Raw genomic sequence first — 24,374 nt, 5'->3', positions numbered from 1 at the left:
AAATATAGAGTACGTGAACTTCAATATAGAAAGTGAAGTAGCATGGAGGGGAGAGGTATTTCTGAGTCTGGATGATGCGCAACTCGGAGGGAAACCAGTTGCTGGTGATGTTCTCATCATCTAAGCCCTTGTCCTTGCTGTGGAATTGTGGATTTGGGAGTTGCTGTATTAGCCAAGGTGTGTAACTGTAGTGCAATTTGTACTATTATGCATCACTGACACAGAGATCACATGAGCAGTCTGACGCAGAGACCATGTGGGAGCTCCAAAGTGGAGACCATGTGATCGTAAAGAGGCTCAAAGATTTGCGTACGCAAGTGCGAGATTACATAAATCACCTATTATGTAGTTTGGGGAGTGCCTGTATATTGCTGTCCCTTCATAGTGACTGGGTCTAAATCTTAGAGCTTCCTCCCTGTATGAGTATCTTCATCACAAGCCATGGCAGTAATTGAAGACGTCAACACATCACATTACATTTTACAATTAGAAACAGGCAATAAATGTTGGTCTTGGAAATAATATCACATCTTGCAAAATGAATAAATACCCCACTAATTCCACTTTTACCCTTGTGCTCAGACAATGCTGTGTTCTATTGACTCTTTGACATTGCCATCAGATTCTCTTACCTGCACGTTTGAGTGTCTTATATATTGGACAATTATAAATCCCTCCCTGTGGTGGTTTTCGATTTGCAGTTGGGATTAACCAGATCACGGCCATATCTGTGTAAAGTTCTTTGGGTCGAGATTCGCTTAGCCGGGCTATATCACTGTCCCAGCAGGCTCCCTCCAAGAAGAGCCCATAGATGTAGCATCCAAATCTGGGACGGATTAGTTCATGGGGGTCATTTATAATTATCTGTGTTCAGACAGTATAAATTAGATGAGTATGTCCTCAAAAATAAAACATACAACAGGCACATTTTTTCTTTTCACACAGATTGTATAAAACGGTTCATATGCTAGACACAGTTCAATGCTCCCTTGAACTCCCTTGACTCCAATTCGACCAGAAAAAGGTACGATTCTTTGGGTGACTACTCACGACCATACAAGAGTCACCCCGCGACATGTCCGGGACAGGCTCTTAACACTTTTATTCTTGTTTTTCAGTCTCATAATGGCTTCTTTGACTTTCATTGGCACAACTTTGGTCCTCATGTTGATAAACAACAATAAAAGTTTCCAATGGTGATGGAAAGACCAGGTGCTGAGAACTCGCTTATATCTGCATTAACAAGGCAATTAAACACACCTGAGCAATTACAAATGCCCGTGAAACCATGTGTCCCAAACATATGGTGCCCTGAAATGCGGGGACTATGTATAAACACTGCTGTAATTTCTACATGGTGAAACCAAAATGTATAAAAATTGCCTTTATTAAAATCTGACAATGTGCACTTTAACCACATGTGATTTTTTCTATTACAAATCTCAAATTGTGGAGTATAGAGGCAAATAAATAAATGATGGGTCTTTGTCCCAAACATTATGGAGGGCACTGTGGGTACACAATGTGGTGCAAAACATATGGTATTTACATATAAGCACACATGTTCATAATATTATTCAGTAAACTAGGGTGGAATTGCAAATATACATGGGTGAGGATGTGACATGAATCCTTGTGCCTGGTTCAGGAATAGCGGTTGTTAACTTCCATTTGTGCATGAGGTGTTCTCTGAAGTGAACACATCACGAGTTAACAACTAGACGCCAAATTTTGTGATAGGTAGAACAGATTGCTACGTTGTGCTTTGTAAAAGCCATCTGATTACTGCCACAATGCGTTTTCCTCCATACCCAAGAACTCACTCGCAGTCACTGTCTGGGAATCAAAAAACTGCAGATAGTGGAAATCTCATTTAAAACAGGAAATGCTGGAAATACCCTCACCAGCATGCGAGGCAGCATCTGTGGGAAGAGAAACAGCTAATGTTTCAGGTGGAAAGTCCTTCATTAGAACTAGACTAAAACAAAGCTTATTAAGCTGACCTGCCAGGCACGCCTTCCTGCTCTGCATTTAACAATTCCTGAAAAATTTGGACGGTGTACCCACTCTCTAACTGTTCCCATTCTCGAATTGACGAGTAACCTAATTTATAGCCTATGCCCATGGTCACCCCCAGTTTTACCCCTATCAGAGACATCTCCCTCCCCCACCATCCAATGGGTTTATATTGTCTCCTTCTGAGATCTGACAAAGGGTCTTTGACCTGAATATTAGCTCTGCTTCTCTTCCCACAGATAAAACCTGACCTGTTGAGTGTTTCAGCATTTCTATCTTTACTTCACACTCACTGTCTGTGATGTACATGTAGGAGAGTTTGAAGCTAGTGGACTATTCTGGTTGTGTTTAAGTAGGATCTTACTTTATGTCTGCAACCCACAAAGGCTGTCATGAAGACTTCTGCTTACCTTGACCCCAAACACAACAGCATCAAAAATGTAAGTCCATCAAGTCTAATTTGAAGACACAAGGAATTGCAGCTGAGGGACACAATTTGAAGGACATGGATAGGTGACATTTTGGGTCGGGACAGATTGTAGTAGGGGGGAGAAAGCTGGAAAAGAGGTAGAGGCGGGACAATGGCATGCAGATTTTAGTTTAAGTTTTAGTTTTAGAGATACAGCGCGGGAACAGGTCCTTCGGCCCACCGGGTCTGCGCCGACCAACAATCCCTGCAAATTAACGTTATCCTACACACACTAGGGACATGTTTTACATTTAGCAAGTCAATTTATCTGCAAACCTGTACGCCTTTGGAGTGTGGGAGGAAACCGAGATCTCGGAGAACATCCACGCAGGTCACGGGGAGAACATACAAACTCCGTACAGACAGCACCCGTGGTCGGGATCGAACACGGGTTCCCGGCGCAGCAAGCACTGTAAGGCAGCAATTCTACCTCTTCACCACCGTGCTGCCCAAATAGGTGGAAACAGGTGAGAGAAAGTTTTGATTGTCAGATGGGTAGGCAGAGGCAAGAGATGAAAAGGAGATAAAACCGTGACAAAAGGAGATAAAAAGAAGACAAAGGGGTATCAGCTAAGGGGAGAAATTTAAAGCGTACATAGGTGGATGGGGTCAGGGGAGAAAGAAAGGGGCTGGAATAGTGGAAGAAATGGGCGCACAGTGGAATGGGAAGAGGCACAGGAAAGGAGTGGGGGGGGGGGGGGGTTTGGGTGGGTGGGAATTAAAACAGGGGTGGTGTTACCTAACATTGGAAAATTCAATGTTCATGACATTGGATTTTAAGTTACCCAAGCAGAGCATGAGGTGCTGTTTCCGCAGTTTGCGGGTGGCCTCACTCTGGCAATGGTAGAGGCCTAGGACAGAAAGGTGGTGGTGAACCTGTGGAATTCTTTGCCACAGAAGGCTGTGGAGGCCAAGTCAGTGGATATTGGCAGAGTAGACATGATGGGCTGAATGGCCTAATTCTACTCTCATCACTTATGACCCTATGTAAGGTCAATATGAAAAATGAGAAAGGGAGTTAAAATGGTTAACAACTGGGGGATCCAGCAGACCTTGGCAAACTAAGCCCAAGCATTTAATGAAATGGTCACCTAGGCCACATCTAGAACCATTTGCAGTAGATGAGATTAGAGGAGGTGCATGTGAAACTCAGTCTCACCTTGAAGGGCTGTTGGGGTCCCTGGATAGAGGTGAGGGTGGGGATGTAGGGATAGATGTAACATCTCCTGCGGTTTCAGGGGAAAGCACCCAGGGAGGAGGCAGTTTAGGTGAGAAGGGATGAGCGAACTAAGGAGTTGCGGAGAAAGTAGTGTCTATGGAAAGCAGAAAGGGACGGGAAGATGTGATTAGGTGTGGGATCATGTTGCAGGTAGCGAATGTTGTGTTGAATGCAGAGATTGGTGGGGTGTCTGAGAGCTGTCGCCTGGCCTCAGCACAATAGAGGTCAGCTGCCAGATCACAACAGCAGGTTTGATAACAATATTGGAAATGTTATTGAGTGAGAGAAGGCATGTACATTCACAGGGGGTGAGATTAGAATAGACGAGTGGAGAGGTCAGAACGGTAATGTCACAAATGGAAATAAAAAGTCCAGAGAGAGTAAAAGGCCGAAAGGGGGAGTCCACGAGAAGGATGAGTGTAGGAGATGGGAAAAGAGGTCGTCACTAGGAGCGAGGACTCTTTGCCAAAGAAATAGGCAGAGACGCAGAGACATGGCAGGCTCAGAATTCAGGTCAAAGTAAAACTCTGTCTACATTGCACAGATCAATTAAAGCATATCTGAATGTGGAGTTAGGCTTCCTCAATTCTATTCTTCAGTTCTAATTTTTCATGAACACCGCTAACACATACATGTAGAACTTTTAATTGAGTTGGAAGTTGAATTTAAACACAGGGCTAAGCTGTGAAAAACAATGATTAAACCACTGTTCTCTTCAATTTCCCTCCTAGTCTCATACCGTAAAGTCAAATGTTATTATGTCAATAGAGATAACGGATCGTCTCGCAAAATTCTGAAGGGTGCCTGTTAGAAATGCTTGTGGGAAGAAAAATCCGCTGATCCAGAAAGCAGCTGGAATCCCATCGGTGATCCATTTCTGCAGGAAGTTGATTCTCTCAAGAAGATCATTGACCCAGGAGGCCAAGGGTTTCAGTGAAGGATATGCCTGGAAAATATAGACACATGGGTTCATTGGGTCAACATTTGAATAACTTCCATATTAGGCTACAGATTCAAGATTCAAGAGAGTTTATTGTCATGTGTCCCAGATAGGACAATGACATTCTTGCTTTGCTTCAGCACAAAAGAATATAGTAGGCATGAATACAGAACAGATCAGTGTGTCCATATACCATTATATAAATATATACACACATGAATAAATAAACAGATAAAGTACAAATAAACAGATAATGGTCTATTAATGTTCACAGTTTCGTTTGAGTTGAGTTTAATAGCCTGATGGCTGTGGGGAAGCAGCTATTCCTGAACCTGGACGTTGCAGTCTTCAGGCTCCTGTACCTTCTACCTGAAGGTAGCGGGGAGATGAGTGTGTGGCCAGGATGGTGTGGGTCCTTGATGATGCTGCCAGCCTCTTTGAGGCAGATCCCCTCGATGGTAGGGAGGTCAGAGCCGATGATGGACTGGGCAGTGTTTGCTACTTTTTGTAGTCTTTTCCGCTCCTGGGCGCTCAAGTTGCCGAACCAAGCCACGATGCAACCGGTCAGCATGCTCTCTACTGTGCACCTGTAGAAGTTAGAGAGAGTCCTCCTTGACATACCGACTCTCCGTAATCTACTCAGGAAGTAGAGGCGCTGACGTGCTTTCTTCATAATTTCACACTGTGTCTTTGATTTTCTGTTTTTGGATTGAATCCTGTTTTTAATTTGTGTCTCTGTGATGTCTTTATTACTTGTTATATTCCGATTATATGTTATTCCGATATACTATGTAAGGTGACCTTGAGATGTTTGAAAGGCGCCCATTAAATAAAATTTATTATTATTATTATTATAATTGCATCAGTTATAACATTTTAATATCTTCCCTATCAGGAGTAGGAGTGGCACTTTGCAACTGTTCTGGGACATAATAAAATTAGAAGTAATCTTTGGGAGAGGGGGATTGTGGAGCAGGTCAGACAAGGGAGGAGGAGTGGGAAGTAGCCGTCAAGAAGAAGTTTCATTTAGCAAGAACAATTCTCCATGCATCTCAAGAAGGAGCAATGAGGAAAAATATACATCACTGAGGAGATATTAACAGAGATACGCCATGTGTAGGCAGGCTAGGACTATTATTGATTGTTAAACAGATCAATAGATCGGTTTATAGATCTTTCCAGGCTGGAGCCAGGCCACCCTCAGTATATCACACTGTGATATAATTGGAGCCGGAAGGCAACATTTACCTACTTTTCCATGTGATGGAGATGCTGGAACTACAAACATAATGGTATTGGCATTATTGTGGAATTGCAGAAGGTGAGTAGATCTATTGATTGAGTTCATATCCAACAGGGACACAATTAAAACTGCACACGCTTCTAATCCCTGAATTTGAAATTTGTCTTGCTTATGTTTAACATCCTTGTTTGGCATCCTAGTGGCCATAAAATGCTTTATATTTTGAGCTAGCCCACTGTACCTTGCATCTTCCAGCCACCACCTCAAACCATGGGGAGCCAGTGGAAGGCAAATGCTTTCCTTTCATTACGTGATTATTGATTCAAATGCAAAGTGCAGCATAAGTGCATAATAAATGCATAACTAAGGCTATATTACTAAATGCAGCTCATGTTGACCAGACCGCCACTACTGTTACCTGGGCTGCCTAGGAGGTGCAGTTAATCAGTGTGCAGTAAATCAGGTCCACATTTATTGTGGTCTGCCAAATGTTGCACAAGCTGGTAATTATTCTCTTAGCAGTAGCTGTGGAGCAGCAGTGGTGAAATGGGAAGGAAGAGGAAGTAAAGAAGGAGGAAGACAAGAAAGGGAGAAGGAAACACAAGTCGTCAGAAATCCTTTCTAACAAAGTCAGACTAACAAAGACTAACTTCCACCCTACCCGCACATTCACTTGGATCATCTGACACCTCTCTCCCCTTTCTTGATCTCACTGTCTCCATCACAGGGGACGGACTATCGACTGATGTCTTCTACAAACCCACAGACTCCCAGAGTCATCTGGACTACACCCACTCCCACCCTGCCTGCAGCAAAGCCACTCTTCCCCTACTTTCAATTTCTCTGTCTCCTCTGCAACTGCTCCACAATCAATCTGAAGAACACCTTTTCAGTGTTGATCACCTCTGCATCTGACGACCATATTGTTGGAATAAAGGCTAACAGGATCAAAATTCCAAACAATATTTAAATATCCACTGAACGGCCTTCATTGCATTACAGGCTCTTATTCTATGGATGTATATCCGTTAGTCACAATTTGGCAGAAAGGGTGCTGAGCTGACTACTGAGGAGGAAACAATTGTTAACAAGAGGTCAAAGAAAACAATGGTGAAATATGATCAACTCATTGATAAATAAACAAAGATAACACAATAGAATTATAACTGGACATTGGAGATCTGTGATTGGAGATGGGTGTGGAATTCCATGGAGACAATTTATATGGAAATAAGACATTCTTCCAGTATACTTAACACTGATTTTCAAATTCCATTGAAGGAAGTTTTATGAATTCAGATGGAGTCATGCTATAAATGCAAGTTATTTTTACAACTGCTAGAAATAATTTTAGTGAATAAAAGCAGTCCTACAATTCACTCTGCATGACCCTTTGTAGGTTTGCAAGTTAATTGGCTTGGCACAAAAAAAGTAAATTGCCCCTCGTGTGTAGGATAGTGCTAGTGTATGGTGTGATCACTGGTTGGCGTGGATTCAGTGGGCCGAAGGGCCTGTCTCCGTGCTGTATCTCTAAAGTATGAAGTGTAAAGTCTAAAGACTTTGCAGATCAGCCCTTATTCATTGAGCAACCATATTAATAAATATTGACTCCACATTAAAATGAGTTCTATTGGGACTTGACTAAAGCAATTGAGATCTCCCTCACTTACCATAGTCTGCGATAGTCTTAACAAAAATGATTGAAAGGATCTGCTCATGTCAGCTGTTAGTATGATGAACCTTTGTGCATGTCCTGCTAATTTTTAATGTTATGTACATATCCAAACGCCCTGCTCCAGCCCAACCCAACTCTTCACATTTCAGCTCCCACCACACAAAACAAATGTACCTATTTTTCTCATTTGCTATCTCGTTATCTTAATTTATTCAGTCCTATAATGAAAAGTTGTAACTGTTACCTTGGCATTCCAGAGCTCTGGGACAGAATTGTTATACAAACTTTCTGCCATCAATTCCAGTTGTGAGGACATAACAACTAGGCCCTTTAGTGCTTTCAACAGGTCATTAAGACTTTGCACAATAGTCTCCAATAGTCGATTATACCTATAAAACAACCAAATAAAAAATAAATGTAATTTATTTATTCTATTGCTGGATACTTAAGACAGTTACAAATCCATAAGGCAAGTTGAAAGAAGATTGTTCTAAATGAATTGAACGCAGGTCATTTCATCTCTTCCCTTCCTAATAATCTTCCAGGTAAAACCTTGCGTGAAATGGCCTGGAGCCTCGGAGAGGAAAGAATGGGAGACCATAAATGCAGACCTGACCAGTATCTTACAGGGTGTAAGGGGTACAGTTGAAAGAAAGCTTGACACGATGGGGGACATCATTTATGGCTATGGAGCAGAACGATATGGAATAAGGGAGAAAAAGGAAAAGGCATCAGCTTTGGAAAGCAAGTCCAGATGGCAAAAGGAGATGGAATGCCTAATCTGGGAGAGTAGGCAGCTCAAAAAGCAGTGGAGGAAGGCACCTGATAGTGAGAAGGAGGGCATCAACATTCTCCAGGGAAACATCAAAAGCCGTTTAGCAACCCTGAGACGAGCAGAGTACCTGTGGAAATCACGAAAAAAGAAAGAACAAACGAGATCACGCTTCTTCAAGGACCCCTATAAGTTCATAAAATCACTTTTCATCAAAGAAAAGGGAGGAAACCTGAAAACATCAAGTTAGGAGCTGGACGAGCACTGGAAAGAATGCATGCGGATGACAAGAGACACCAGAAGACAGCTATTCCATCGGACATTCCACCAATTGAACAACCAGAGCACCAGATGGACGTTAGTCCGCCAAAGTGGAGGGAGGTGGAACGGACGGTAAAGTGGGCAAGAGCATCTTCAGCCCCAAGGCCAAATGGGGTTCCGTATAGACTCTACAAGGGTGCTCCTGATGTTCTTCGCTTCCTGGGGAGGCTAATGAGAGTAGCTTGGGAGAAGAGAGTCATACCCAAAGCATGGCGCAGGGCAGGAGGAATCCTGATTCCGAAAGAGAAGGAATCCACAGATATCAGCCAATTCCGCCCTATCAGCCTCCTCAATGTAGAGGGTAAGATTTTCTTCAGCATCATAGCACAGAAGATGACCAGCTATTTAGAGAGAAACAACCTTGTGGATACAACAGTCCACAAAGCAGGGATCCCATGGTTCTCTGGATGTCTCGAACATACCAGTATGATTTGGCATCAAATCCAGACTGCAAGAAAAGAGAAGAGAGATCTGCATGTCATTTTCCTTGACCTTGCCAACGTGTTCGGAACTGTCCCTCACAGTTTCCTCTGGGCATCCTTTACTTCTTCAGGATACCAGAGACTATCGCAAGCCTTGTCAAGGCTTATTTTCAAAATCTGCAGCTCTGTTTCACCATGCCTGACTTCACGACCACATGGCACTGCATGGAGACTGGCATTATGGCGGGGTGTACCATCTCCCCATTGATTTTTACAATGGCCATGGAAGTCATCATAAGGGCCTCCAAGTGGGTAGTGGGTGGGGAGCGGCTGAAGTCTGGAGTTCGTCTACCACCCATCAGGGCCTTCATGGATGACATGACAATCATCACAACAACAGCACCTTGCACCAGGCGCCTTTTAGGGAAGCTTCAAGAGAACATCGCTGGGGTCAGAATGAAATTCAAGCCATCCACATCAAGAAGCATTTCAAAGGCAAACTGACAGATCAAAGGTTCTTCATTGATCAAGAACCTATTCCAACTGTGTCAGAGAAGCCAATCAAAAGTCTGGGATGATGGTATAACTCTAAACTGAAGGACACTGATCAGGCTAACGAGTTTAGGCAAGAAGTCATCAAAGGTCTGGCGAACATCGACCGATCCATGCTGCCTGGAAAGCTGAAAATCTGGTGCCTGCAGTTTGGGTTTCTACCTCGCCTTATGTGGCCACTAACCATGTATGACATCACCCTCACAAGAGTCGAGAAGATAGAAAGAACAATCAGCTCTTTCGTGAGAAAGTGGTTAGGTGTTCCTCGGTGCCTGAGCAGCGTAAGCCTGTACAGTCAGGGGGTACTCCAGCTGCCTCTCTCTAGTCTCACAGAGCCATCACCAACCTGAGGCCTGATCTTGTCCTCTGGTCGAACTCTCAGCGCATGGTGTATTTTGTGGCGCTCACAGTCCCTTGGGAGGATGCTGTGCAGGAAGCCTTCGAAAGAAAGAAACTACGATATACAGAGCTTGCAGCGGAGGCAGAACAGCGGGGCTGGAGAGCTAAAATCTGCCCGGTAGTAGTTGGATGTCGAGGATTCGTGGCAACATCTACCTTAAGACTGATGAAGGACCTGGGGATCAGCGGACAAGCCCTACGCCAGGCCATCAAAGAAACATCACGGGTGGCAGAGCGGAGTAGCCAGTGGCTCTGGCTGAAGAGGGAAGACCCCATTTGGTCTCCCAAATAACCGACTAGACAGATGCAAAGGGGGGTGGTTCTGGGATGCCAGGATGCACCGCTGAGCCTACTGGAGACGTTGTGGGTTCACTCAGCAAAACGTCGATGAAAGTAGGTGCCCACTTGATAACCCCAATGACGTGTCTGCCTAGCCTTTCTCAACATGGGAGGAGAATAGGTGAGTGCAGAAGGCTCCCATCACCATCGGGAGTAAATTGATATTTGGCACTTTGGACTTTTAATATCTAGTCCTGCGTATTTGTAAACATCCAGGTAAAACAGTGATTCACTTGCACTTCTTCCAATTTAATGTACTGCATTCATTCACAATTTGGTATCTATATTGCAGAAACCAAATACAGATTGGGTCATAACTTTGTAGAACTCCTGTGTTCAGATGCAGTAGTGATTCAGAGTTCTGCTTGCTTGCCACTTTAATTCTGACTTGTGCGTCCATGGGTTCCTGAACAGGACCAAGATATGGACCAAGGCCTCATTTTAAAGTGTCTCCTGGAATATGTAATTTTCCTGATCATATGTGCACCACTGTAATTTGGTGAATTCCAGACCAATATTCCCAAATCCAGACTGTGAAGCATTGGGAAAATGATAACTTGAGGCATGTTTGATGGTGCTGTTATGTTTCTAACCAGGAGATGGCAGGGTGAACGTACCTAATCACTTCTTGAACCAAGACTGTGTTCATGGATTCCTCGTACTGCACTGGAAATTTCTCCAGCACTGCCTTAATGTCGATCAGATCAGGAATATCTTCCAGGATACTTCCACACATTTCCCCTACTATCTAAAAAAATGAAATAAACATCAGTTGCAATTTTAAATCACACTGCTGTACGATTTCAATACTTCACAATTTTCTCAACCTCTGAGGAGCTCTAGTTTCAGCTGACCACCAGCTGAGCAAATGCTAGCTAATCACGTGTAAGTTTTCAGTGGGACTGTAAGCTCCCCAGGATAATCCCAGAATCTGCAGCAATTAACCTGCTGAATACGGCTGAGAGCAGATTAAAGACAAAAATAAGAATATTTGAAAAAGTTGACCGTGTTGAGAATTGTCTAATTGGATACACAAATCAAAGACAAAACCTCAAACAAATATCGGCCAGCAACCCCTTGCAGATGGTAACTGGGCAGAATGACAATCAAAACAACCTTCTAGATTTCACTAACTCAGGTAATTTATGGGAGATACTGGGGCCCTTTGGAATATTGAAGTACTCCCTGAGTCACCGAAGCAGAAAGGCTCACCTTTCCTAAAGGCATGGAGGTGCACCAATGTTGAACCAGTACAATGGCCTAGCTGAAGCTTTTGGGCCAAAGCATGTTGTCACTGCAGACAGGAAGAACTTTGAACTGGTGACTGCAAAAGGAGAGCAAGGACGAGAAATTGAGGTCAGAGGAATAAATATGTGAGCATATAGTGGATCAGAGTGTGCGGGAGAAGAACTGAAAGAGGACATAGTGAAGGGAGAAATGACAAGGATTCAGAATGGTGGAGGAAATGAAGGGAAAAGGGCAGAGATCAGTGGATAGGAATGGGGAAGAGGGGGCATGAGGAACAGTAGAATATAATAGTACAGCATAGGAACCGGAACTATGGTCCACAATGTCCATGTTGAACATGATGCCAATTTAAACTAATCTAATGATACTGGAGGGAAAAATCTAAACAGCAACTTTCACTTGATGAAGACTCCCGACCCGAAATGTCACCTATCTATGTTCTCTCGAGATGCTGCATGACCTGCTAAGTTACTCCAGCATTCTGTGTATTTTTTTGACACAACCAGCATCTTCAGTTCCGTGTGTTGGCATCTTTCAAGGAAACCTAATGCCCCAAAACGAATGAAGTACTTTATGTTGTGTAGTCATTGTTAGAGTGTAACAATTGTTGTAACAAGAATGTAACATTGTTACAGAAATTTACACAGAGCAAGCAGAATATGTGAAAGTGACTAGATTCTCTCCTTTAATTGATATTATTCAGGCCAGGGTACTGGGAATTAACCCCCTACTGTTTGAAATATTCGCTTTGGATCTTTTATATCCCCCCCCCGAGAGGAGAAACGGGACCTCGACAACAAAGTGCTACAACGGGGGGAGGGGGGGGGGGGGGGGGGGAAAGAGGACAGGATCTGGAGTGAGGAGAGGACAGAAGAATATTCATCCAAAACACTGCCTGGATTCCTCAAAATGATCAACTAATAATCATTCAGAAGAAGGGTCTCAACCCAAAACGTCACCCATTCCTTCTCTCCAGAGATGCTGCCTGAGTTACTCCAGCATTTTGTATCTACCTTCAACTAATAACCATTATTGCACATCATGCACCAAAACTCATTGCAGACCCCATGAGAGTGTGCTTGCTTGTCTGAATATTACTATCATGTTGTGGGTGGTGCCTGAATGTGCTTCGAGATGTAACATCAGACTTTGGACTTGTAGGATATATATCATCGATCAAAATTCTTGAATCCTGTTTGCATAATGACCGCAACAATCCACATCACATTTGGATGTTAAAAGTATTACTGGGGGGGGGGGGGGTAATGATATTGTTGAGGTCCCACGGAGTACACCGAATAGAACAACACGGCAAAACGTGATAAGAGAAAGGCTGGTGTAGAGACTGTGACATTTGAGATATGTTGATGAATCTACAACTGCCATGAACTATGGACAAGGAAATAGTGACATAAGGGCCATTTTAATCCAGCACTGTCAAGGTCATTCGTAAATTATAAATTTGTCATGCAATATTATCTTGGAAGGGTAACAGGCAAAATATTTGCTAGCTATAAAACTTTTTTTTCTCCAAAATCCACCTTGGTACCAAGAGGGTCAGTTTTTAGAAATCAGACCTGCATTAATAAGTAGAGTCCAATCCAACATAATAGGTTGAGTAACAAGCATTTCATTGAAACAAACCTCTTCAACTCCTTTTCCCCCAGCTGCTGATGTTTTAGGCTGAAGTAGGACGAGGCAATTTAATAAGGCAAAAGTTTCATTCTGGGCAAATGTGATATTTGCGTTGTCATGTAGTCCAAATATTTCTGGTGTGTCATTAATTGGCAGGCGTTTAATGTAGTCCAGGTAGCCCTGTGGAATTAAATCAGAAGGAGGTTAAGATGTTGCATATGTACGTTTCTTGTATATGTAGTGTAAGTCTGTGTAAATACACACTTTTACATACAGCACCAGCTCTTTGTACCTGAGACTACACTTTTAAAATTTAAAACATAAGTAAATTCATCGTGAGTTTGTTTTGTCAATGGGTGATTGATGTTAAATTGAGGTATAAAGGTATCTAGAAATTTGATTTTCATAATAAGCTTAGGTTTACTCAGACATTCCCTGATTTACGTAAGGGATACATTCCATAAACCATATGTAAGACAGATTTTAAGCAAGTCGGAATCACCTTAGAACTAGGTAGAAAATTGGGTCAAATGCAAATTGGAAGGACAGCACCTCATATTTCGCTTGTGCAGATTACCGATTTATCTAACTTCAAGTAACCCTTGCATCCCCTACAGTCCATATCCTTCTCTGCCTTGCCTTTTTAAATACCTGTCTAAATGTCTCTTAAAATTATTTTTAAAATATAGATGGGATAGACAATAGGTGCAGGAATAGGCCATCCGGCCCTTCGAGCCAGCACCGTCATTCACAGTGATCATCCACAATCAGTACGCCGTTCCTGCCTTCTCCTCATATCCCTTACTCCGCTATCTTTAAGAGCTTGATCCAACACTCTCTTGAAAGCATCCAGAAAATTGGCCTCCATTGCCTTCTGAGGCAGAGAATTCCACAGATTCACAACTCTCTGGGTGAAAATGTTTTTCCTTATCTCCGTTATTCTTAAACTGTGGCCCCTGGTTCTGGACTCCCCCAACATTGGGAACATGTTTCCTGCCTATAGCGTGTCCAATCCCTTAATAACCTTAATTGTTACAATAAGATTCCCTCTCATCCTTCTAAATTCCAGTAAATACAAGCCCAGTCGCTCCATTCTTTCAACATAGAATCCCGGGAATTAATCTCGTGAATCTAGACTGCAATCTCTCAATAGCAAGAATGTCCTTCTTCAAATTTGGAGACCAAAACGGCACAGGTGTGGTCTCACTAGGGCCCTGTACAACTGTAGAAGGACCTCTTTGCTCCTATACTCAACTCCTCTTGTTATGAAGGGCACCATGCTTCTGTCGTTAGCTTTCTTCACTGCCTGCTGTACCTGCATGCTTACGTTCAGTGACTGATGACCAAGGACACCCAGATCACGTTGTACTTCCCCTTTTCTTAACTTGACACCATTCAGATAATAATCTGCCTTGTTGTTCTTGCCACCTAAGTGGATAACCTCACATTTATCCACATTAAAACTGCTTCTGCAGTCTATAGATAGTCAGAATCTTTTTAAGGTGAGAGAACAGTGTTTTCATGGGAATTTGGGAAGAAGGTTTTTTACAAAGGGAGATGTTGATAACTGGAACAAATTGCTGGAACTCGTTGGTAGGGTCATGCAAAGCAGAGAAGGATATGGCCCTAATGTAGGTACATGGGATTACGGTATTTTAGATGGGTAAAAAAAGGTTGAGATGAACAGTGTAGCTGAAGAATCTGTTTCTGTGCTGTACAGCTCTATGATTAATAAAATGAATACAAGTAATCGATTTAAAAAAAACAGCACTTGCGTCAAGTTCAGTTTCAGTACTAATCTGCACATAGATCCCAGATTCTGAGTACAGATGACCTTCTTGTAGAACATCTTCACTATAAAAATCCTCCAAAATGTTCATTATACATCGTCTGTCCCAGTCATCTGTTACACGACCCCCGTAATTAATCTCACCGGCTGTATACTTCAGCACCTGTGAAATCAAAACAAATATTTTAAGTGGAATATTTTGATAAAAAACAAGTTCTGTGGCCTCATTAGTTGAATATCAGATCTTCAGCTTGCTGGCAGGCTTCACACTGTCCGAGGTAATTCACGAGTTCTCCCGAGTTTTCCCTTGATTCGAACTCGGAGAATGTCCGTAGCGGATCCGTAGGAGTTCGTGGATGTCTCGTAGCGGCTTGTAAAGCTAACGATAGGTACCCGAGACATATGGTAACTCGTGACGTTTTTTCATCCCTGTAAAAAATATTGCGACTTGTTTGGAGTCTCAGGGTAGAAGTGCCGAAAAAACATAAATAAATTAAATCTTCCTCTTTTGCCGATCTGTTTTCTGAAGTCAAGGCCTCTGAGGAATGACAAATACCTGTTGGTGCTGGAGTAACTCAAAACTAAATGCTCTGGCGAGCATAAAGGGAGGACGACAGATTAGTAACGATCTTAGATACTCAAAATACCTCAGCAATTTTTTGTTCAGCAAATCAGTTCTGAACCTGAAAAGAATATACTGATGTATACACCAATTGATGACAATTGATGATAATTAATGACATCAATTTTGAGTCCCTGCAACATTAATGAGGAAAAATATCCTTTGTAGTGGGAATTAGAAAATTCCAGCACATACCTTGTAGGGTAATTCTGTATACTCATCCAGGAACATCTTCAGTTGGCTGATACAGATACGTAGGTCTCCATCCGTAAATTCATATGGAATATTGAATCCAAGTGGTCCAAACTTCCTACGTTCAATGATGCTTCCATGGAACAGGCACAAGGAAAACAGGAGGGATTTAAAATCTGAAAGCTAAAATTGAGGGGAAAAAGTTTAAGCTCAAAAATATATGACAAAAATTTAATACTTTGATGATTTGAAATAAAAGATGCTCTGAATAAATGGAACCCCAGTGGATGGAATGGTCTTCAATTTCAACCATTAAGCCACTTAAACCATTTAATAAGATGCTACATCAAAAAGTTATTTCAAATTAATGACTTGTTTACCGGTTAGCAAGGTGTAACGACATGTGCCACACAGATTAGTGCCAGGACCTCAGCTTTTTAAAATGTATGTAAATAACTTGGATAATGGCACTGAAGGTATGATTATAAGTTTGCTCATGACATAAAGATAGAGGAGAAGAAAGTAAATTGGAAGAGGACATATGGAGGCTGCATATAAATTTAATGTATATTAGACCAACCGGGACATGTTGGGTCCCTGCCACATGGGAGGCCTGGTCCCCCACACACAATATTACACCACTCACCCATAGGGAGGCAAGGAGAGATTTAGAGAGATATATAGACCAAGTGGGAACCGTTGGGCCCCGTCTTGTTACTGGGTCAGCAGGGCAAAGGCTGTAGACGCCAACAGGATTACCAAGCTCATCAGAAATGCTGGCTCTGTCCTGGGAGTGGAGGTGGTCTGGGAGGAGAGGATGCTCCGCAGACTGAGGAGCATCTTCGACTATACAGCTCACCCCCTCCATGACACCCTGATCAACCTGAGGAGCACCTTCAGCCACAGACTGGTTCCACCAAAATGCAGTACAGAATGCCACAGAGATCATTTTTCCTTGTGGCTATCAAACTGTACAACTCCTCCCCCTTCTGCCGTGGGGTAGACGGATTCCCCAATTATCGCACATCCCCAAATCTTCCCACTCGTCACATTAATTCATGCACCTTGTGTTTCATGACAGTTGGCAGATCAATTTCACTCCTAAAATAAATAAAGTTTTATCCTATTGTATCGTAAAGGAAGAGTAAGAGTTATGAATTGGAAATGCAAAGGTGTAACATATTTTGGATTGCGCTAGCAGAGAGCTGGCAAGTCACAATGGATTGAATATTCTCCTTCCATGCCTTACATTGTTATAGTTAGCTGTGCCTGGTCACTGAGAAATGTAGGAAGCTCACTGCAGTAAATACCCTACATTTGCAAATCACATACTTCAAATCAAAATTTTAAGACATAAAATTACCCTGGTACAAGAGTTTAGGAAGTCATCACTAAAGTTTGTGTAGGTTTTCATCAGATTAGCTTTTATTCCTCGTGGTGGTTCAATAGTCATCTTGGAACCATTTTGAAGAATCGAAACTGGAAATGTGTTGCTTGGCAAACTAGTCAACCAAACTCTGAAATCACGATGAACCTAGACATTAAAAAAAAAATCTATTATATTTGAAGCAATTAAAAGAATAATTTCCATAAAGCATCTTAAATTAGTGCCTTGCTGGTAGAATATGAATTATATTTCAATCTCATACAAGTATAGTTATTATAATAGTGACTACATTTCAAATATGAAGCACTTTGGAACATTCAGAGATTGGACGATATTGATACAATGTTTTTTTTTTAAAATTTCAACTAAAGCAAAACAACTCAGATTCCAGGGATATATTCTAAGCAGCTCACTTAGAGCACCTGGAAACTTGGTCATAATTATCCCAATCTCTACAATAGCCTAATTTCTTGAAAAATGTAGTAATCTCTGTAAATGATTGTGAAATTATTGGATTATTGTAAAACCCATCTATTTCATTAATGCCCTTCAAAGAAAGAAATTATCCACAGCCCTCATAGCTTAATAATTGGATATTGATATCTATTTCTATAAACCGAGATGAACCAATGGTTACTTCATTGGGACTAATATCTGCCAGTTGATTTATCTATTGTTATTGTTGACTGAGAGGATTAATTTGCCGTCTATAATCTTTATTCAAAATGTTTCAAACAAATCACTAGAAATAAGTCAAACATTCCACGCAGTTGCAAGCTTTCCTCAAATGCTGATCACCTACTTATGAGAAAACAATTTAAGTTCCCTTTGTTGCGAAACTGCAGAGAAATTTAGAGGTACATCTTTCTTCTTATCACAAAGAAGATCATGAGGTGGCCCATGTTGGTTTGCAGCAAATCATAAAACAATGATGAAAAGGTTTACCTGTTTAACTTAAAAAAAGTATTTATCAAAAACTGGGGACTTAATTGTTTACTGGGGAAATATAATGTATATAATAATGCTACTGACCCCCTTAAAAAGCAAATCAAACTCATTTTAGCTTCTGAGGAAGAGATGTGCAAAGTTTCCACTTGAGATTTTCTAGAAGCAGAATTGTATTGGGCACCAATACCTGGAACATTAATCTGGTGTTTGTAATATTTCAGTGGAATTTCTGAAGAGGGCATTAGGTTCCATCTTTTTCCATTTTTCATTTTTAACACTTACCTCACAATCCGTTGTCATGTTGCAACCAGTTATTATTAAAGGGATAACCAATAAAGTATTGGCATTAAGTATTTACCTTACTCTAGATAAAAATAAAATTGAAAAATTACTTTGTCAGGATCTACTGTTTCAACAAGTCTCTCCAGAGAAGGCATCCAGCTAGGAGCCAGATGACAGTTTTGAAAAAACACCCACTTTCCACGTTCCATAGAATTATGCATCATGGCTTCTGCTCTTGGCCCCTGCAAAAAAAATAAAAAATCACCTATGATGATGATGCACAGCAATTATTCTATGTCTAAAGAAATACATGGACAGGGACCTTCCATTCCTCAGTGGAAGTGAGTCTCCTCAATCTCAAGGACTGCCAAGAAGACAACACTGCATACTGCCAGCTTCCATGAGCAACATGTCATGCCATAGTGAACAATGTAATGAGCAATTTAAGTATGCTTAAAATATTTTTAGACACTGGAGTCATTAACACCTGGCTCTGCTTGGCAGTATGTAGTTATTATTTCTGACATATTCCAATCTTTGTGCAAGTTCAATTTACATACTAAGTATTTCCAGTGTACTTTATTTACGTACTAAGTACTTCCAGTGTACTTTATTTCTTGTCTCAATCAACATATTCTTATTATAGCTGTATATCCAATGTTGGCACAATGAGAAACATATTAAAGAAACCGAGGATGCATAGTGCGAAATTGTTTGGGAGCTTTATTCCTTACCTGCCCCTGTCCTAATGAGATAGCACTCATTTTTTTGGAAAATTTCATCTCTTCTGCAAACTTGTACAGGTCAGCTGCAGGATCTGTGCCCGGGGACAGCACAAATATCAGTGGAATGCTGGGAGCTGAATCTTTAAAAACTGCGGACAGGTCTGAGGTCTGAAACAAATAATATAAATTTTAAAAACATTTCAAGAAATATTGTAACTGATATGACCAGCAGAATCTGTATAAACGAATGATAGATTTGCATTTATGATGCTTAATCAATGATATTAAAACATTAAGTGTAAGGGCTCCAGGGGGAGGTCTGTGCTTCCAATGCATTACTTGGATATTTGTTTGCTTCTATCTATACTGAATTTGAAGCTGACACATCAGTCATTAGTTAAACGTGTTAAAATGGAACTGAGTGTCTCTTGCATGCTGGAAAGAATGAACTTGAAGTTCTTAAGTTTAGAATCTGATTTCCCCATGTTCTTGACTGTGCCATGCAGTCCTGCCAATGCACCAAGCAAGCCTTTCAATGTTGCCCCATTAAAATGTTGACCTGAGCTTTCTGAGGCAGAATTTGTGTGCAACTATGCCCTGGAGTATTTGGAATATGGGCTACCCTTTCCTCCTGCCTATGTGACAGGGTCTCGTGCCTGCGACTCAATATTCAGTAATCAAGCCTCTAATTTACGCACTGCAGTAGGCAGTGTTTCTGGGTATGCTATAATTGAATAAGTAGCCTTGTGGAAAAGTTGTGGGACACATGGATGTGAGACTTGAAATTGTGGTAAATGTGCAGGGATGCCTAGGGCTATCTTGAGGAAAGGCAGGAGTTCTGATTGATGGAGCTGTATGGTGCGTAGCATGTGTGGCTAGTGATGCAATTATTGAGAGGTAAGATGGTGTCTTCACTGACCAGGACCTTACATGTAACATTATTAAATTTACAACTGCATTTCATATATCTAATTTGGGGTTTGTTTCTAGCACTTTGAATATGACTGTGACCCACTGCTACTAGGTTATCACTCTATGGGACTTACTGGGTCCATCAAGTAATGAGCCTTATTCTCGCTACTTCTTCTAATAAAGAATCCAGAACAGAACTTGAAAACAATGTCTCTCACCACTCACCATCCATGCTTAGCCAGAATTGGTCAAAGAAAAGAATACATACAATGAGAATAGTACACAAAAAAATGTAATAATTGCAGCAATCGAACTCAGGAAAAATACAGAAAGTCTGACCTGTGGCTCAATGAATTTTTGCCCAAGGTTCAGTGACACGAAGTCTTGCATGGCATTGGTGACTTTGTCCACTCGAAGACAACGCATTACAAGTAATTTCTGAAATGAATTTAGTTGAGATTCCAAAGTGCCTGGGAAAGGATTTCTATAAAAAATGAAGGGTAATTACCAGTACATATGGGTACAATGGTACCTGTAAATTCATGGTTCCTTAACCTCTGAAGCTTCAGGTCAACCTCTGAGATCAACATTTTCTTGGGAACACAAAAAATAATACGCATTTCAACTTGATGGACAGCCAATTACATTTGCCAGGATAAGACAGATCGTCAACTTAATTGTAAATGAAAAATTAGTAAATACAATATTATAAAACATGATAGTAGCTAAAGAAAGGGTAGGTCCACTCAATGACAAAGGTGGGAATTTATACCTGGAGCCAGAGGAAGTGGCCAAGGTACTAAATGATGACTTTGGATAGGTACTAACCAAAAAGGACGTAGATGATAGTGCAATTCTGGAAGGGTAAGTTGATATGCCAGAGCATATGATATTAAAAAGGAGATGGTGCTGTGTCTCTTGAAGAACATTAAAGTGGATAAGTCCTTAGGGCTTTATGAGACCTACTTCAGGATACTGAAGGAGACAAGGCAGGAGAAGATTGGGACTTTGGCTGAGAGCTTTGTATGAGGAGCGACTATATTGAAACGTACCATATCATGAAAGGCCTGGATAAAGTGGTTGTGGAGAGGGTTTCCACTAATAGGAGAGATTAGGACCAGAGGGTACAGCCTCAGAATAAAAGGACATATCTTTAGAAAGGAGATGAGGCGGAATTTCTTAAGCCAGATAGTGGTGAATCTGTCAAAGAGTCATACAGTGTGGAAACAGACCCTTCGACCTAACCTGCCCACACTAGCCAACATGTCCCAGCTATACTAGTCACACCTGCCTGCGTTTGGCCTAGATCCCTCTAAACTTGTCCTATCCATGTACCTGTCTAATTGTTTCTTAAACATTGCAATAGTCCTTGTTTCAACTACCTCCTCCATACACGCACCAGGTGAAAATGTAACCTCTCAGATTCCTATTAAATCTTTCCCCCTTCACCTTAAACCTATGTTCTCTGGTCCTCAATTCCCATAATCTGGGCAGGAGACTACCTGATCTATTCCTCTCATGGAATTCCTCTGTGGAATTAATTGCCACAGACGGCTATGAAGGTCAAGTCTTTGTGTATTTTTAAAGTGGAGATTGACAGCTACTTGATTAGTAAGTATATCAAAGGTTACGGGGAGAAAGAAGAATGGGAATAAGAGGGAAAGATAGATCACCTATGATTGAATGGTGGAGTAGACTCAATGGGCCGAATGGCCTTATTCTGCTCCTATTGCTTATGAACATGGATCAGCCGACTATTAGTGACTTGATCAAAAGCCTTACTGAAATCCATGTATACAACATCCACTGGCCTATCTCATCAATCTCCTTTGTCACCTCCTCGAAAAACCCAATCAAGTTAGTTAGACATAACCTGCCACATAAAAAGCTATGCTTGCTATCCCTAATTAGCCCATTCCCTTCCAAATAGGAATAAATTCTCTCGAAGAATACTCTCCAACAGTTTCTCATTGATATGTGTTGCATTGGCTTTTTTGTTCCCTGGATTCTTCCTACTTCCTTTCTTAAACAAAGGAATAATACTGGCCACTCTCCAGTCCTTGGAAACATCGCCTGTGGCTGGAAAAGAAACAGAGATCCTCGTCAAGGTCCCCACAATCTCATCTCTTGTTTTCCTCAATAACCTGGGATAGATCCCATCTGGCCCAGGGGACGTATCCACCGTAATGCTCTTCAAGAGACTCAGCACCACCTCCTTCTCGATCACAAACTGCTTACATAATTGTATTCTCTAGTTGATCAAGATCATTTCATAAACTTAGACAACATTCTTCAGTATCCATCACAGCTGCCTTACAGCGGCAGGGTTCGATATTGAGCATGGGTGCTGTCTGTATGGAGTTTGTATGGTTTCTCCCTGTGACCGCCTGTGTTTTCTCCGGATGCCCCAGTTTCCTCCCACACTCCAAAGATGTATAGGTTTGTAGGTTAATTGGCTTAAGTAAAATTATAAATTGTCCCTATTGTGGAGGCTATTGTGTGGGGATCGCTGGGCTGGGCTGGACAGGTTTGGTGGGCTGAAGGGCCTGTTTCTGCGCTGCATCTCTAAAGTTAACTCCAAACAAACCACCAATTTTGGTGTCAATTGCAAACTTAATAATCCCGTCACCTATATTCTCATCCAAATTGTTAATATATATGACAAACAACAGCACCAATCCCTGCAGCACAATACTGGTCACAGGCCTCCAATCTGAAAAATATCACTCCACTTTCACCAAGCCAATTCTGCATCCAATTCGCCAGCTCACCCTGGATTCCATGTGATCTCACCTTCTGGATCCAATCTACCACGCGGGACCTTTTCATAAGTTTTGCTGAAGTCCATGTAGATAACGTCTACCTCCCTGCCCTTATCAATCCTCTTGGTCACCTCTTCAAAAAACAGTCAAATGGGTGAGATATGATTTCAGATGCACAAACCTATACTATCTCTAATTAGTCCAAACCTTTCCAAATGCAGATAGATCAAATCTCTCAGAATCCCCTCCAGTATCTAGCCTGTCATTCCCTAGCTTGTTCTTGAACCCCTTCTTAAATAAAGGCACAACATTAGAGGGTAGCTACGTCTTTAATATACCTCACCCATGGCTAAAGTAGATGCAAAAATCCCTGTCAGGTCCCCAGCAATTTCTTCCATTGCTTCCCACAATATCCTAGGCAAGGCAACACCTCCTCTTTCATAATGTCACAATCACTGTTCTCTTCCCTGAACTTCCCAGCTTCCATGTCCTTCTTTGTGGTAAGTAAAGATGAGAGACCTACTTTATGTTAAATGCAGACAATTTCCCCAGGATGGGAATGTCAATAACCAGAGGAACTAGCTTTAAGGCGAGAGGGGAACATTTAAAGGAGATTTACAAAGCAAGATTTCTACTCAAAAGTGGTGGGTATGTGGAAGGTACTGCCAGGGGAAATGGTAGAAATGGAGATTTAAGAAGCATTTTGACAGACATATGAACAGGCTGGGAAAGAGGAATATGGAACTTGGGTAGCCAGATGGGATTTGTTTGAGATTGAAGGGATTGGCATCATGGCTAGGACTGACATCTTGGTCTAAAGTGTTTCTTCCTGTGTTGTATTGTTCTTTTGAAATTCCTTGGTTGAAAGTAAGAATTTGAAATCTGTGCCCATGACCTATTGAGACCATTCAACAACTATATTTGAAATGTTTTATGACATACCAAGGATCACTAGAATTTGAAGTATTTCTCTTTTAAATCATTTGGAGAGCAGAAAGAGTGTAGAGAAGATTTTTGAGGCTGTTTCCACAACTCGAGGGCTTGAGAGATTGGGCAAGCTAAGACTTTATTCCTTGGAGCTGAGCTGAGGGGTGATTTTATAGAGCTGTATATAATCATGAGTGGAATTGACAGGTTGAATGCACAGTCTTTTGCCCAAGATAGGGGAATCAAGAACCAGAGGATATAGGTTTAAGGAGAGAGGGGAAAGATGTAATAGGAACCCGAGAGGAAACATTTTCACTCAAGAGGGTGATGGGTATATGAAATGAGCTGCCAGAGGAGGCAGTTGAGGCTGGTACAATAACAACATTTATAAGACACTTGGACAGCTACATAGACAGGAAAGGTTCAGAGGGATATGGGCCAAATGCAGCCAAATGGGACTAACTTAGACAAGACATCCAGTTTGGCATGGATGAGTTGGGCTGAAGGGTCTGTTTCCATGCTGTATTAGTCTACATCAATACCAATGGCATGGAGGGTGAGGAGGAGATGAAGTGGAG

At 41.6% G+C, this 24,374-nt stretch overlaps 1 protein-coding gene across 1 annotated transcript in view; it reads right to left on the bottom strand.

The window, feature by feature from the left end:
• Positions 1-24,374, bottom strand: part of dnah1 (dynein axonemal heavy chain 1) — a 223,664-nt gene that overhangs the window by 1,419 nt on the left and 197,871 nt on the right. Inside the window, exons 67-77 of the mRNA XM_033036813.1 lie at positions 20,447-20,591; positions 19,205-19,363; positions 18,581-18,712; positions 17,217-17,387; positions 15,857-16,036; positions 15,026-15,202; positions 13,260-13,430; positions 10,985-11,115; positions 7,807-7,951; positions 4,444-4,650; positions 633-864 (exon numbers count right to left, since the gene is read on the bottom strand). Of these exons, the coding sequence (XP_032892704.1) occupies positions 633-864; positions 4,444-4,650; positions 7,807-7,951; positions 10,985-11,115; positions 13,260-13,430; positions 15,026-15,202; positions 15,857-16,036; positions 17,217-17,387; positions 18,581-18,712; positions 19,205-19,363; positions 20,447-20,591 (1,850 nt within the window). The remainder of the gene's footprint in view (positions 1-632; positions 865-4,443; positions 4,651-7,806; positions 7,952-10,984; positions 11,116-13,259; positions 13,431-15,025; positions 15,203-15,856; positions 16,037-17,216; positions 17,388-18,580; positions 18,713-19,204; positions 19,364-20,446; positions 20,592-24,374) is intronic.

The sequence above is a fragment of the Amblyraja radiata genome, chromosome 18 (assembly GCF_010909765.2).
Source record: "Amblyraja radiata isolate CabotCenter1 chromosome 18, sAmbRad1.1.pri, whole genome shotgun sequence".
Classification (NCBI taxonomy): domain Eukaryota; kingdom Metazoa; phylum Chordata; class Chondrichthyes; order Rajiformes; family Rajidae; genus Amblyraja; species Amblyraja radiata.
This window is presented reverse-complemented; position numbering and strand designations above follow the sequence as displayed.